General features: G+C 40.4%; 1 protein-coding gene across 2 annotated transcripts in view; it reads right to left on the bottom strand.

The window, feature by feature from the left end:
- Positions 1–17,426, bottom strand: part of PHLPP1 (PH domain and leucine rich repeat protein phosphatase 1) — a 251,539-nt gene that overhangs the window by 72,085 nt on the left and 162,028 nt on the right. For both annotated transcript variants that reach the window (XM_089674867.1, XM_089674866.1), the window contains exons 6-8: positions 16,694–16,924; positions 4,544–4,746; positions 3,181–3,241 (exon numbers count right to left, since the gene is read on the bottom strand). In XM_089674867.1, coding sequence (XP_089530993.1) covers positions 3,181–3,241; positions 4,544–4,746; positions 16,694–16,924 — 495 coding nt within the window. The remainder of the gene's footprint in view (positions 1–3,180; positions 3,242–4,543; positions 4,747–16,693; positions 16,925–17,426) is intronic.

Consider the following 17,426-nt stretch of genomic DNA (forward strand, 5'->3'; position numbering starts at 1 on the left):
GTCTGGCGGTTGCTAGGAGAATGGTACTTCGTCTGACTGCATTGTGCCAAGTGCAAAGTTTGGTGGAGGGGGGATTATGGTGTGAGGTTGTTTTTCAGGGGTTGGGCTTGGCCCCTCAGTTTCAGTGAAGGGAAATCTTAAGCCGCCAGCATACCAAGACATTTTGGACAACTTCGTGCTCCCAACATTGTGGGAACAGTTTGCAGATGGGCCCTACATATTCCAACATGACTGCGCACCAGTGCACAAAGAACGGTCCATGGTCCAAGGACATGGATGAGCAAGTTTGGGGTGGAGGAACTTGACTGGCTTGCACAGAGTCCTGACCTCAACCCAACAGAAGACCTTTGGGATGAATTAGAGGTAAGACTGCAAGCCAGGCCTTCTCATCTGACATCAGTGCCTGACCTCACAAACACGCTTCTGGAAGAAGTGTCAAACATTCCCATAGACACACTCCTAAGCCTTGTGGACAGTCTTCCTAGAAGAGTTGAAGCTGTTATAGCTGCAAAGGGTAGGTAAACATAGTATTGAACCCTACAGACTAAGCCTGGGATGCCATTAAAGTTCATGTGTGTATAAAGGCAGGCGTCCCAATACTTTTGGCAATATAGTGTATATACACAACACCTTTGTACATTACTATAATGCAGGTATTGATCTACATGGGTTATTAGAAATTGTTAAACATAAGGAAAAAGAAAAGCATTTTATGACAACGTTAATGGAATTACTCATAGATTGTAATTAGCCGTTCTCAGCAAGTGTTGTAAAACAAACAAAAACACCTATACAAGCCAAGCAGTTTGGTGCATGGCCTTTAAAACACAGTTCAATCATTATACAAGCTAAATATTAACTTACAGTTGTCAAAAACTCCTTGGCGTAAGAGCAATGAAAAAAAAGAAACCAGCAACCACCTAGTGATAATCTTACACAATGTGCTGAATCTGACCTTTTACTGCAATGGGGCCCCAAGGAGATTAAGAAAAAAAAAATATGAGTAAATGGAAGCAAAACATGTAATTGTTACCCCCAGCAACTTGATTTCTTGCTTCACTGGAAAAATTAAACTTACTATGGGCAACTGTCGCACTTCTGTAACAGCTCTCTTAGATCCGGTTGTAGTAACATACCCCTAAATAACTGTCAGTTTGGTTTACCCCTTCTTTCAGATGTGAATTCCACACATCTGAAACTGTCCATTAAAGCCCAACTCCGGGCAAACTGGAAATTATCCCTTGAAGTGAGACTGCACCAGCACTGTAAGGCTTAATTGCTTGTTTTGTCTAGGACAGGGGTGGGCAACTGTGGTCCTCCAGCTGTTGTAGAACTACAAGTCCCATGAGTCATTGCAAAACTGACAGTTACAAGCACGACTCCCAAAGGCAGAGGCATGTTTGGACTTGTAGTTCAACAGCTGGAGGGCCACAGCTGCCATTTTACTTACCTGATTCTCCATTCCCCCAGCAGGCAGTGCTTCCCCACAATCCAGCGGTGGACTGTCCCTTAGCGTCTCCACGTCCAGAGAAGCGTTATAGACCCTGCTCTGGTCTTGATAAGGTCAGGACCCTAGACTGGTGGAGTGTGAAGATGTTGCGGGGACCAGTCTAGCTGTGGGGATGAACAGTGGATTGGTCAAGCATAGTTTATTCCCCCTAGATAAAACCAAGCTGTGGGGCTGTGCCTGCACTGCAAGGGACAATTAACTTGAGTTGCGCTTTAAGTGTAACTCTTGCTACCAATCTTCACTTTTGCTTTTCCAGGCACTCAAACACAGATTTTCACTTTAATCAGTATTATGCTGGCCATACATGGAACGAAATTAGTCAGGCTCAGCAGGGACTGGCCAAATTTCGATCCATGTATGGGCAGGCTGGTTGTACACAAGTTGATCCATCAATTAATTTGTGTACAACCAGCTTGTCAGGTGTTTTCTAAACTATCAGTGCCACTGGCTACAGTTGGCAATGCTGATCATCACAGTGGGAAAGATACCCCCATCCATCAAAAGTGTGGATGGGGGAATCAAAGCATTTTCTTTCGTTTCCGTTGGTTGAACAAAAAAAATAATGCATAATGTATGAGCTATCTTAAAAAGATGGGCATTACTCAGTTTCATCTGAGTTCTTGATGATCAAAACTGAGCATTGTTCTAATACAGCAAGCAACACTAAATGACAGACCACAGTTCAGGTCTGGACCGAGTCACTGTTTCTCCATTTAGGAACCAGTTTTTCACCTCTGCTGCCACCACTGCGGTCAGTATCACAGCAAAGCAGGGAGGCAGGCAGAAAAGTCCGAGATAAACACTGGGAGGCACAGCAGCTTAGATGGAAGGTGGGAGAGGGAGCTGCTGGAGTTAACGTTTGAAGTTAACCAGCCGATGATTGGTTGTTGGGATGTAGGGTGGTCCTAGCAACCAATAACCTGATGGGTAAGTTAAACTCAAGCAGCTCCCACCCTCCATCCAGAGATGTTTTTACTCTCACTCTCTACTCCATGCCCGAGTAAGGTAGGAGAGTGAAGGAGCAGAACTGCAATGAAAATGGGGGGCAGAGCTGCAGGGAGTGTAATGTATACTGGGGGAAAGAGAGGAGGGGGGTTTAGTGTGAATGGCATGGAAAAGCTGCAGGAGCTGTAATGTGACTAAGGGGGACTAGATGTGCAATGTAAATTGGGGGGATAGAGCTGTGGGGGGTGGTAATGTGAATGGGGCACAGAGCTTCAGGGGCTGCAATAAGAATAAGGGGGCACAGCTGTGGGGGGCTGTGATGTGAAGGGAGCAGAGCCTTAAGGGGGGGTGATGGACACTGCTGTGGGAAGGGGAAGCTGTAAGGGAGGGGAGAGGATGATTTGAAGGGGTGGGCAGCAGAGGACACCGACGTGTGTCGGGGACTGAGGACGATGTACGAAGGGGATTGTGATATAAGAAAAGGGGGCTGTGATGTAAAGGACCAGAGTCATCGCAAAAACATGCGATATGGACCTCTGCTGGCAGAAGATTTTTCTGATTGGACCTCCATGAATTTTAATTCAATATCCCTGTAAGAGAAGAAGATCCAAAGAAATTATATAATTGTTGATTCTATGACGTATACTACACCCCCTTAATAGCACAAAGATGTATAAGCATACAAAAAAAACCAACAAAAAAACAGCGATTTAAAAGCACGATACCTGGAAATATCCATAAGGGCCAGATTACAAGGGTCAGGATACACATTCAAGTGGATGAGTTCTACAAAAAGAAGACAGAACTTTATAGTAATCAAAAGAATGTGCTACCTGCATCTACAAAAGTTACAATGAATAAGAAAACCTGAAATTAATTGCATTTCCTAAAAAGTCTGAAGGTACCTTTCCAAAAGATATCACCTGTATTATTCCATATAAAAAAGCATTGCACACCACACAAACACACTCTTCCATTTTTGACTGCACACTTAAGTTCTCCATGAGGTTCACATGCAAATCAAAAGCACATGAAAACTCAGCAATATCTCAAATAAAAAACTGCATCAAATACTGGTAGTTTCAGTGAAGTTCTCCCTTTACTGAACCGTTTTAGAATGCAGGCTGAGTTTTCTATAGTGTCACAACGTTGTTAGCCATTTACAAGATATGCTGAGCTTTCAAAAAAGTCAGAAAATGAAGATCATAGGGTACCTCTTCATACACTAACACAACCTTGCAATACCACAGTACTTAAACACTAAATCAAACTTTTTGTATTTTGAAGTTCAGAGTGAAAATTTCTGTTAGGTTAGTATAGCCCTTTCCTGCTCCATACATAAAAGAGAATATGTTAGCTGGAGTTGGGATTCAAGATCACTGGTTTAATGCTTCTGAAGGCATGACCATGGTTTTACCCTCACCTCTTGTTCAGATGACAACTGCAAATTTTAGGTTTCCCAACACTTTTGGTTCTGGCGACTGTATCCACCAGAACTAAGAGGATGAATCTCCCCCCTGGACACCCTCCCTATAACCCTACCCCATTCTGTAAGTCCTTTGTTTTATTGAAAGCATGTAGAGTAACCAAGAAAGAAGGGAGGATGGCCTGTGTCCTGTACTGCATGCCATGATATGGATTTTACAGGTTAGAAACATTTCTCTTATATTAATTGTACATTACAGGATACTGGCTGAGTATTCATAGACCATAGGATGTCCCCATGCAATGAAAGAGTACGGTGGGCAAAAACAGGTAAGCTGTGCCAATAAGCCCAGCAACAAAAGGATCAACAGACCCCAATTAGAGTGCCGCAGCAGGAACCTTGCAGCCAAAAGCAGTAAGTCCCCCACAGCATGGAGTCTGGGTACAGCTCTCAAGGTTTTACTGAGGTTACACCAATCCAGATGCACTGCTTCTATTGTTTTGGAAGACCGAAAGGTTGAATGAAATGCTGATTGAAGAATCTGAAGATAAACTAAAATAGTTAAGAGTGCTTTCTCTGTAAGAAACCCAGGGTCTATGAATACTTATAGTACAGTACAGGTAAGAAAAGATTTTACAGAAGTATAACACAGTGTAACTTACCATTGGATGATGCATAAAGAGCCTTTAAATAGTAGCCACTGATTTTGAGAGATGTTAGGTGGTTTCTTTCACAGTGTAAGACCTCTAAGTTACTTAGAGTAGTTACATCAAGCTCTGTCATGTTGTTATCTCTCAAATCCAACTGGGTAATGTTAGGCAGGAAGTCTACATCATCTGCCACTAAACTTCGAACTGCATTAAGCCTAGAGTGAAAAAAAAACATTCAATCGTGTTAATACTTTTAGTTTTTGGTGAAGAGAGATATTTTATTACATACTAAGTAAACGCATTTTAAGTGTAAATAAAATCTGAGCTCATACATTGTCATACAAGCAAGATATTTGTGACTAATTTTGGTCAAACATGCATGACATCAACATAAAAATCCAGTATACCTTCTAATCTGTGGGAAGCATATCCATTGGCCTTGGTATAAACATTTCCTTTGGTTCCCTATTGTGTTTTGTTGACTTAGCTGTAGTGTGCTTTACTACCATGAGGATCTAACCAAACATTGAAGAATTGGGTTCACATTGATTGCAGCTGATGTCCTCTAATAGTCAAGAAGGGTCCATTGTCGAAGTCAAGAAGCCAATACAGGTTTCAAAAGTTCATAAAACAAAAAAAACACTAGGGATGCACCGAAATTTCGGCCACAGAAACATATCGGCCGAAAATAGCCCTATCAGCATTCTGCGATAGGAAAAATTTAGCCGATACAGGGGACTGTGTGTACTGCAGATGTGAGGGGGGGCAGTGGAGAAAGGCAGGAGAGGAGGAGAAGTGTATACAGTGACTGTCACTATACGTCAGTGCCGGTTTTTAAATGTAATTGCCGGCTTTTTTTTTCTTCTTCACTATAGCTCAGAGAATCAGCGGTCACTTTCCCCCCCAGCTAAAAGAAACAACGTTCTTTAGCTCCGGGGAAAGAGACAGCTAATTCTGTGAGCTATAGTGAAGAAAAAAAAAAAAGCTGCCAATTGCATTTAAAAATCGGCACCAACATGCTACCTCACTGTATACACTGCTCCTCTCCTGCCCTCTCAACTGCTCCTCTCCCCACCCCCTCCCCCCTACAAAGAGGACCGGTCACTCATATACCATCACATAGGGAACTATTGATGCCCCATGTGATAGCAATAAAATCATAAGTGAAAACATAAATAAAAAACATACATGAAAGTATTAAAAGAAAAAAAAATTGGAGCACCCCCACATACGCAGACATTTCGGTTTGGTTTTCGGCCACATGCATTCTGAATTTTCGGTATCTGTTTCGGCACCGGAATTTTCGTTTCAGTGCACCACTGCAAAAACACACAGACCAATGTAAACCCACTTTTTGTAAGCTTTCAAGCTGCACAAACTCCAGCTCTCACAGTGGCGTCTCACCAGCCGCTCTCAGCAACAGATGACGTAGTTGCAGTCACATGGTCCAGCCACGTAGTAACGGCATACGTGATGACATCACTGCTTGATCGCGCTCTTACGCGTTTCGTCACACAACTTCATCTGAGGGTATGATCAACATGCAGACGTTCAGTCTTTTATACAACCCAGGAAACAACTTCTTCAGTAGCTTCCCTGTCACATTCTTCCCCACTTCTGGTTCTGGATCCTCCTTTTGAGGACATCATTGCGTATGCCATTACCACGTGGCTGGACCATGTGACCACAACTATGTCATCTGTTGCTGAGAGTGGCTGGTGAGACGCCACTGAGAGCTGGAGATTGTGCAGCTATATATTATTGAATGCTGGTTTTTAACTTACACATTGTGAGTTTTTTTTAAAGGGGGTATTTTGATACAATAAATAGTCAAACGATATTATGCTATGGCGAGTGTTCTTTATTTACCTACATATGGAATTGGATTATACGTACCTTGATGGAGTCTAAATGGATCAACCATCTGATGAATGAATATTATCTGGATTGATTAGTTTGTTGATTAATCTTCCACATCTACTAATATTTTATTGAAATGCTGATTCAACACCAGCATCTGGTGAGTTAGCACTTTAATAGGGTGTTGAGCACAAAGGAATACACAGTTGTGGCGAATATATTTTTTAAAGAAAAGTATATATGGACTACACTTTATTATGGACTTTTGGATTTTTGATGTCTCACATTTTTTGCACATATTACTTTTTTGGTGGCAGTTTATATATTGATTTATTTTGTTTATATATAGATTTTTAGTTTAGCCACTAGAAAGAGCTTGGGATTTCAATGCAGCCACTAAGCCTTCCTATTCAAAACAATGCTGAAATAAAATAGCAGTCACAAACAAGAAACAATTTTTTTCTAACCATCCTCTACAGAATTGCATTTTGGGAATGAGTAGTTATGAATAACCACTGGGTAACAGCACTTCAAGGCAGCCTGCCTGTGAATTGACCAAATAGGGTTACCACTGTGTATATAAATTTCAATATAAGGCTGGTTTCACATTGATCTGTTTTTCTTCCGGTTTTGTTTAAAAAAAAAATAAGTGTGTGACCATACAGTTAGGTCCATATATATTTGGACACAGGCACAATTTTAGTTTTTTTTTCAGGTATTTACCAAAACATATTCAAGCTATAGTTATATAATGGATAAGAGCTGAAAGTGCCCACCCTCAGGTTTAATTTGAGGGCATGTACATCCAAATTGGAGGAAAGGTTTAGGAATTACAGCTCTTAAGAGTAGCCATCCCCCTTTTTCAAGGGGCCAAAAAGTAATTGGATAATTCAATCAAAAGCTGTTTCATGGCCAGGTGTGGGCTACTCCTTCCTTATTTCTTCATCAATTAAGCAGGTAAAAGGTCTGGAGTTGATTCTAAGTGTGTTATTTGGAATCTATTGCTGTGAACTTACAGTATGCGTTCAAAAGAGCTGTCCATGCAATTGAAAAAGGGCATTGTAAGGCTTCAAAAATGAAACAAATCCATCAGAGAGATAGCAGCAACATTAGGAGTGGTCAGCAGTTTGGTACATTCTGAGGAAAGAAGAACCCACTGGTGAGCTCAGCAACATATAAAGGCATGGACATCCATGGAAGACAAAAGTGGTGGAAGATCACAGGATCCTCTCTATGGTAAAGAAAAACCCATTCACAACGTCCAGACAACTGAAGGACACTCTCCAGGAGGTGGGCATATCATTGTCAAAGTCTGCAATCAAGAGAAGACTTCACGAGAGCAAATACAGAGGGTTCACCACAAGGTGCAAACCATTCATAAGCCTGAAGAATAGAAAAGCCAGATTAGACTTTGCCAAAAAAAAAAAAAAATCGAAAAAAGCCAGACCAGTTCTGGAAAAGCATCCTTTGGACAGATGAAATGAAGATTAATCTGTAACAGAATGATGGGAAGAAAAAAAGTGTGGAGAAGGCTTGGAACAGGTCATGATCCAAAGCACACGTCATCTGTAAAACATGGTGGAGGCAGTGTGATGGCATGGGCACGCATGGCTTCCAGTGGCACTGGGTCATTGGTGTTTATTGATGTGACAGAAGACAGAGTTGGAGGAATTCTGTAATGTTTACAGATATACTGGCAGCCCAGATTCAGCCAAATGCAGCAAAGTTGATGTGGCGGTGCTTCACAGTACAGATGGACAATGATCCAAAACACACTGCAAAAGCAACCCAGAAGCTTTTGAAGGAAAAGAAGTGGAATATTCTGCAATGGCCGAGTCAATTGCCTGATCTCAACCCAATTGAGCATGCATTTCACTTGCTGAAGGCAAAACTAAAAGGCAGAAAAACCCACAAAGAACAACTGAAAACAGCTGTAGTTAGAGCCTGGCAAAGCATCAGAAATGAGGAAAACCAGTCTTTGGTAATGTCCATGGATTCCAGACTTCAGGCAGACATTGCCAGTAAAGGATTCTCAACAAAATATTAAAAATGAGCATTTTATTTATGATTATATTCAAGTGTCCAATTTCTTTTGGTCCCTTGAAAAAGGGGGGATGGCTACTCATGTAATTCCTAAACCCTTCCTCCAATTTAGCTGTACATACCCCCTCAAATTAAACCTGAGTGTGCCCATATCCATTATATAACAATAGGTTGAATATGTTTTGGTAAATACCTGAAAAACTAAAAGTGTGCCTGTGTCCAAATATATATGGTCCTAACTGTATATTCCAATGGCACTCTTCACACTGATTGCTGCATTTTTGGTGCAGTTAAAAAAAAAAAAAAAAAAGCACCTCCCCATTGACGTCAATAGAAAACGTGGCAAAAAAAAAAAGCATCTAAAACGCATCAAAAATGCATAAAAAGGAGTCCACAGTGTGTTTTTGAGTCACAGGTACTGTAAAAACCTTGTAAACACACATGCATTTTTGCCGTGTTTTTGCTAGGATCAGTGTGAAACATACAGTATGCTGTGAAGAAATCTTTGTAAGCAAAAACACGGTGCATTTTACATTGTACCTGCATTTTTTGTCAAGTCATCAAGTTGCCGGCTTTTACCTTTGGAGATACACACACATAATAACAATACTAAACAAATTTGCACCTGGAATCTGCCGATAGGGGAACCTTCTTGCGCTCCCCTGTGACAGCAGCCAATGGCTCCCACTGTTGTGTGAGCGATAGAGGGGAGAAACCCAGGAGAGCCGCTGCTCTCATGCACATTGTTGGATCGAGATGGGGCTCAGTTAAGTATAAGGAGTGCTGAGGTAGGGGGGAAGTGCACCCATGTGGTTTATTCTAATGCACAGAATACATTAAGGTAAAAAACCTTGAGCCTTTAGGACCACTTTATGTTCTGCTATAATCTGTACGTTGGAAAATGTGAAAAATTAGTATTCCTCTGGTCAAACAGATTGGCTAGTATTAAAAGAAAATATATGAGTCAGGAGGGTTTAAACTTACAAGGAATGAAAAAAAAAAAACTTCACGCACTCAAAACTAGTCTTACAAGACATGGGTTGTTGTAAACACAATCACAGGAAGCACTTTGTTGTGAATAGTTCCATTTGGCAGGAAACTAGTTTTCTTGCTGTGTAAAGTCATCACTGACTAAAATATACAACACGCACACTACAAGCAGCATGGAATTTGCAGTCTGGAATGTTTGGGGCCCCGAGATTTCTCATTTAAAAATGACCATTGCCTACAACAAATGGCTTTCAATGAGCATTTTGGAATACTTTTTGTCTGCATATTTTACAAAAGTGCAACTGTTATTGTCCTACTTATTTATCAATATATTCCTTACTTACTGGAGTAATATTTTATCTTTTATGCTAAATTTAGAACTACTTTACAAGCTGATATTTTGGAAGCAAGAGAGTTTCTTTATTTCTTTCTAGATGATGTGGTTTTGGTTTCTAGCACAACCTGTTGTATAAACAAGGTATAATGCAGGAAATACACAAGTCAAATTCCGAACAAATGTTCTTTAGAAAATCAGAATTTTCGTGCATTTTGTAATCCGATGTTGCCACCACTGATTTCGAGATTCGTCCAACCAAGCCCTTAATTTCACCTCATGTTGCTACAGCCAAGAATTTTCTTTGGTTTCCAGGTCACAGCTCATGTTCAATTCTTTTTTCGATTACATTTTTCACATGATTCTCCCATCATTGATTAGAAATGCGTTTGTGAGACAGAGAAGGCACAGGTGGGGGAGGAGCCTGACTATGGTGTCGTTCGGGAGATCATGGTGAGATCTCCCGCACCCAGGCTCCCCAAAGTCTAGCTATTTGGTGCTATGACCTAACCAGGGAAGTGGAGTGAGCAGGTAGGCTGCGGAGACCCGTGAATGAGATCCTGCATTGGGGCTGTCAGCCGGGAGCCCTCGGCGTGTTGGGAGGAGGAGGGCAGAAAGCCTTGAGAGCAGAGGCACGGAAGACGCCGGGTGGGCACATGACCGGCTGCAGGGAAGCCCAGAGAGGAGAGAGATGCCGGCCCGCATAGGAGTGTACACGAGGTCTTGATCTCCCCCTCTCTCCTTGCTCTCCTGATCTGCCTAGTTCTCCCTGTCACCCTTAACCCCCCCTTCCTCTCTCCTTGTGAATGAGCACTAAATAAGTAAATAAGAGTGCAGTGGACTGGACCCTGAAGAGGGGGGAAAAAAAAAAAAGACCTGTGTCTGAGAAGGAACCCCTCATCAGAGAGACTATCGGATCAAAGAGGCCCTCTTTTGCAGCCCCCTCCGAGAAGATCGACAGATGCCACCCCCCCCAGAAGTGCAAAAGAGAAAAAAGTCTGAGGGTGAGTGAGAGTGGTAGAAGAAACAAAATGTAATATATGCTATAAGGTTGAAAAAAAATGTAATGTAAATGAAGTAAATATGGACTGTTAATAGGAGTGGGGGTTGCATATAGGGGTCACAACGAAGAACATAGCGGGTCCCATATTTTCAAATAAATAACGTCAGGTTCCCGTCGGGCGCCTAAGAGGGAGACAGGGGGAGAGAAGGAGAAGGGTATGGGGAGGGGGTAGGTAGGTTAAGACTCTGCAATATAGTAGGAGATATAGTAGTTTGGAGAAGTTTTAGGGAACGAAGGAAAAGTTTTGGACAAGATAGGAGGAGAGCGGGGATGGAGGAAAAGGGAAGAATGGAAGAAATTCACTTTGTGACTTATAATGTTAATGGTTTAAATAGCCCTGGGAAGAGATTTAGGATATTTCCAGAGATTCAGCATAGATTGTCCTCAGTGGTTTTTCTACAGGAGAAACATTTGGGGCCAGAAACAAATGTGAAACTGAATTCCAAATATTATCCAATGTGGTTTTATGCAGATTCCCTAATTAGAAGAGCTAAAAGGAGTGGCAATATGTTTTGCAAAAAATATAAGGCTTAAATTGGAAGATAGTTTGGTAGACCCTGAAGGCAGATTTGTGCTTCTGAAAGGAAAACTACAAGAAATAGATTGCACACTAGCAAATATTTATTGCCCGATTAAAAAAAACAGATATTCCTAAAAGATACTCTGAAAAAATTATTGGATTTCAAAAAAGGTAGTTTAATTGTGGCAGGAGATTTCAATCTTTGTATGGATCCTCAGATAGACAGGACGTCTCCTGTGCAGAAAGAGGAAAGTAGATCTCTGAGATCCTTGAAAAAAATTATATATCAATGTCAACTTGTAGATATATGGAGAATTAAGCATATGAAGGACAGAGATTACACGTTTTACTCACATGCACATGAGAAGTATTCAAGATTGGATTATATATTGCTGGAACATCGACTCCTTGAGTCTTTGTTCAAAGTAAAAATAGAAGTGATGTCAATATCGGACCACTCTCCTGTCACAATGCAACTACTATGGGGGAAGGAGCAGAAGGGGGAAAATGGTTGGAGATTAAATGAGACACTTCAGGATCAGGAGACTGATGAGAAAATTAAAAAAAGAAATAGAGCAATTCTTTGAAGAGAATGATTCGGAGAAAGTGTTTGAGGCAACAGTGTGGGAGGCCCATAAGGCGTATATTAGAGGAATTCTGATAGCGATAGGAGCTAAGAAGAAGAGGGAAAGAAGCAAAAAAATTAATACTCTTCTTAGGGAACTCTGTGAGCTAGGACACAGAGTAACAAAAGAGATTATGCAGAGGGTAAAAAATAAAAGAATTAAATAATTTCCTGGAAGAAGAGAAGAGTATTTAATAAAATAAGTGAGATATAGTTGGGGAGACAGGCCAGGAAAATATTTAATGACAGTTCAGAGAAAAAAGAAAACTAGGAACTATATAGAGAAAATAAGGGATCCCAAAGGAGAATTAGTGTATTCAACTAACGATATAGCCAAAGTGTTTAAAGAATATTATAATAACCTATATAATATTATTCCCAACAGTTCTAGACATAAAGAAGAGGTAGGAAAAATAGAAAAAAGACGGACACTTAAAGGCGGGACTACCAAAAAAAGGGAGGAGCAATTAAAATCTCACAAATTAGAAATAACGCAGGAAGAAATACAAACAGCATTAAAAAGTACAATAGTGGGGAAAAGCCCACGACCAGATGGATATACTGTGAGGTATTATAAAAACCATAAAGAACTATTAGTACCTAAATTGAGGATATATATGACTGCATTGGGTGGAGAGATGGAAAGGAGGAAGGAATCCCTACAAGCACATGTAGTTCTCATGCATAAAGAAGGAAAGGCTGATTTCCTTATTAAACACAGACACTAAACTATATGCAAAAGTTCTGGCAAATAGGTTAAAAGATCATATGCCGGAATGGATACACATAGATCAAGTGGGATTTGTCCCAGGGAGAGAGGGTAGAGATAAGGGACTGAGATCATTGTTTGTCATACAAAAAAGTAGGCAAGAAAAAACCCCTGTGGTGGTTCTCTCGATTGATGCTGAAAAGGCTTTCGATAGAGTAGATTGGGGATATATGTTGGATACACTGGAAGTATAAGGGATGGGTCCGAGAATGATAGAGTATGGATAAGGAAATTATATAGTCAACCTCTGCAGCAATCATGGTCAACGGGGAATTATCAGAGTATTTTGGGTTGTCCCCTGTCTCCACTTCTGTATGTTTTGTCATTAGAATCTCTATTAGCTACAAAAAGGAATAATATAGATATAAAAGGAAGAATCTGGATAGGAGACACAGAGCATAAGGTGGGAAATTAAGAGTACGGGGAGATATCAAATTTAAAAATGAATCCAACAAAAACAGATTTTAAATATAAATCTTCCAAATAGTGAGAAAAATAGATTACAGAAGGAATTCCCCTTCATTTGGTGAGGAAAATAACTAAAATATTTAGGAATAAAACTAACTGTAGCCTCCAAGAACTTACCTCCCTTTGTTAAATTAGATTAAGGATGAAATTAGGAGGGGGTACCCCGTCGTGGACAGGACGTATAAATGTGATAAAAATGGCGATCATTCCAAAAAATTCTATATAAATTTCAAATGATACCAATTAAATTACCAGAAGTATATTTTAGAACAATTAAAAAAAGTTAAGATTTATTTGGAGGGAAAAAAAACCGAGGATAAGCTATGAAATTTTAAGCAGAAGTAAAGAGAAAGTTGGACTGGGAGTACCAGACTTGAAAAAATACTATAGCTCGGTAATAATGACGATAATTTTTGATTGGACACAACGCAAAAGGGAAAAGTTGGGTTAAAATAGAAAATACATTACGTTGTACCAATTTAAGTAGAATCGTATGGTTACCTCCACAATACCGAGGATTAGTAGATAACACAAGCTTGTTCACATTAAATGTTTTAAGAGTGTGGGATGCTTTACACAAACAGGTGGGATGGGAATTTAGTTCATTATTAATGCCCTTAGGGTCCACAGAGTTTTTCCCCTGGGTAAAGAAGGTATCACAGGGAAGTGGATAAAGAAGGAAGACTCACAATTAAGGGATATAATGGTGGGGGAGGAAATAGAATCACTTAAGGAACTGGAAAAAAAAAAGATGTTTTCACAAAAATGGATCAGTGGCGTTACTTTCAATTGAAACACTTTATAGGGAAGCTTCCAAAGCCTTTAAGAATAAGAAAGGATTGGAACCCTATTGAGCATTTGTTAGATACACGGGGAGATGGGAAACACGGAAATTCTAAAATATATAAGATTCTCAACGAAATAAACACTGAAATAAGGCCTCCATGTATAGAAAAATGGGAAAGGGATATAGGAATAACACTAGATGCGGAAAAACAGAGGAAAATGTATAGAATAATTCACAGAAATGTAAATATGAAGGAGGTTGAGATGAATTATAAGTGTTTGGCAAGATGGTATATCACACCGAGTGTGGCACATAGATTAAGTGGGGATAATTCACCTTTGCGTTGGCGTGGATGTGGAGTTAGAGGCACAATGTATCATATATGGTGGGAATGTCCTAAAATTCAAGAGTATTGGGGGAAAATAGTAAGTTTGATTCACAAAAATTCAGAGGAAGAAGTAATAAAAGACCCAGAGACTTGCCTTTTTCACAGTACCAAGCTTTCAGTCAAAAAATATAAAAAAAATCTGGTTTATTGTATTATTTGAACGCAGCAAAGGGATTGATAACCAAGTTTTGGAGGAGACAGGAGGTGCCGAAATAATGAATTTAAAAAGTCAAAGTTAAATTTGGAGTTGATGGGGGATTAATATAGAACAATAAAGTTTTACTTGCTCCTTCCTTTGTCGAGATTGGACCCCTAGAAAAGAATAGGAATTGCAGAGAATTGCAGGGTGGTGAATAGGTAGGAGGGGAGGGTCTGGGAGGGGGGGATAAGTTCTGAGATTGTGATTATGTTTTTATAAAGGATAAAAAGAAGAAGAAAAAAAAATGTGATCGTTTTTCAAAAAATTTCCAACATGTCCAATCACTCAAATTTGATGCTTGCTAGAAAATTGGCCGTTCCTGTGGCCCACTAATGGTGCGAAATTCAAACGAAAATTCTTAGAAAAAAGATTTTTGAAAGAAAATTCTTTCAGAATTCGACCCATGTATGTCCGGCTTAAGGCTTTGACTTATTTGTCTCAAGGACAGTTTTTACAGCTTTGGAGCGTTTGGATGATAAAGTATCCCTTAAAGCTACACAGCTCATGGCTTCTCCAAGAAAACTGCAGTGATCAGTGCATGTTGTGGAAGAAGACTTCTACATGGGTTTTGGACAGTGGAAAAATACCTAGCCATCACATTTCACAATGACACAGTTTTCTGGGGAGTACGATTATCTGGGGAGGATTTTTTAAATCAGTAACGGTGTCCCATCTATTAAAAAAAGTGATGCAAAGTCCGCAACGCACATTTTGCAACATGTATGCATCTACGTTATATTGCCAAAAATATTGGGACATCTGCCTTTACACGCACATGAACTTTAATGACATCCCAGTCTTAGTCTGTAGGGTTCAATATTGAGTTGGCCAACCCTTAGCAGCTATAACAGCTTCAACTCTTCCAGGAAGACTGTCCACAAGGTTTAGGAGTGTGTCTATGAGAATGTTTGACCATTCTTCCAGAAGCATATTTGTGAGGTCAGGCACTGATGTCAGATGAGGAGGCCTGGCTTGCAGTCTCCACTATAATTCATCCCAAAGGTGTTCTATCAGGTTGAGTTCAGGACTCTGTGCAGGCCAGTCAAGTTCCTCCACCCTAAACTCGCTCATCCATGTCTTTATGGACCTTGCTTTGTGCACAGTCATGTTGGAACAAGAAAGGGCCATCCTCAAACTGTTCCCACAAAGTTGGGAGCATGAAATTGTCCAAAATGTCTTGGTATGCTGATCCTTAAGACTTTCCTTCAGTGGAACAAAGGAGCCAAGCCCAACCCCTGAAAAAACAACCCCACACCATAATCCCCCTTCACCAAACTTTACACTTGGCATAATGCAGTCAGACAAGTACCGTTCTCCTGGCAAACGCCATACCGAGACACGTCCATCGAACTGCCAGGCAGTGAAGCATGATTCATCACTCCAGAGAACATGTCTCCACTGCTCTAGAGTCCAGTAGCGGCATGCTTTACACCACTGCATCCGAAGCATTGCACTTGGATGAAGCTGCTCGGCCATGGAAACCCATTCCATGAAGCTCTCTTCACATGGTTGTTGTGCCAATCTGAAGGCCACACAAGTTTGGAACTCTTTAGGTACTGACTCTGCAGACAGTCGGTGACTTCTGCACACTGCGCTTTAGCATGCGCTGACCTCGCTCTTTCATTTTACATGGCCTACCACTTTGTGGCTGAATTGCTGTTCCCAGTTGTTTCCAGTTTATAATACCACTAACCACTGACCGTGGAATAGTTAGTAGCAAGGAAATATCACGGATGGACTTATTGCACAGGTGGCAACCTATCACGGTACCATGCTTTAATTCACGGAGCTCCTGAGAGCGACCCATTCTTTCACAAATATTTGTAGAAGCAGTCTGCATGCTTGGTGCTTGATTTTATACACCTGTGGCTATGAAGGTGATTGGAACACCTGAATCCAATGATTTGAAGGGGTGTCCCAATACTTTTGGCAATATAGTGTATGCTTATGTATCTGTAGTGACAAAGATAAAAAATGTTCATGGATTCCCAAATACCTAGTTTTTGTCTAGCAAGCAGAGTTTGCTGACTGTTCGATGCAGAGTTTGGCAGTAACATACGTAAGTTTCAGGACTATGTTGAACTGTGCACATCAGAAACTACAATACAATGTTTACCTTAAATCCACGTGTTTCATATGAGGAAGCCGTCTGAGGGTCTGCAGGTTCAACACCTGCAGAGAATTTCCAGGCATACAAAGTTTGTCTATGGATTGCATTTTCTCCAGAACTTCAGGGATTTCTGTGAATTCATTGAATGAGAGACCCAAATAGCTGAGCTGGCTCATTTTCCCCAGTTCGGAAGGCAGTGTTTGGAGATAGTTGCCATCTACAAGGAACGTCTGCAAGCTAGGTGGTGCAAAAATACATACAAAAAAAAAAAAAAAAAAAAGACATTACTACAAAAAAATATGATAAAAGCTTGAGATTTCATAGTAAAATAGATGTTGGTGCAACAGAAAGATTACATATTCCTGATGTTTTGACTTTAGCAAATCGGAAAGACCTATATAATATCTGACCAATATAACAGCATAACGAGGCAGACATGCAAACTATGAAACAGTCAGGCAAGCCAGTAAGCTGCCATGACAAACTAATGCTCTTTGACATTTCCACAACGGCAGTTTGACAAGTTTTTAAACACTTCAGTACCAGCCAGTTAATATCCCTTCCTGGGCCATTGTTCTGTGTTCAGTGATGTGATAGTTTGACTTAAATACTTGTTGATGAAACACTATCAAAATTAATTTTATAATGCAGCCAGCACATCTAAGAAATGGTAAACTGCATTATAATCAATGTTGGGTTTAATATTGCTCCAGTTGTTTTTTTATTTTTACTATAAAGA

The sequence above is a fragment of the Staurois parvus genome, unplaced genomic scaffold, assembly GCF_062004578.1.
Source record: "Staurois parvus isolate SC_StPar_1 unplaced genomic scaffold, SC_StPar_1.0 ptg000153l, whole genome shotgun sequence".
In the NCBI taxonomy this organism is placed as follows: domain Eukaryota; kingdom Metazoa; phylum Chordata; class Amphibia; order Anura; family Ranidae; genus Staurois; species Staurois parvus.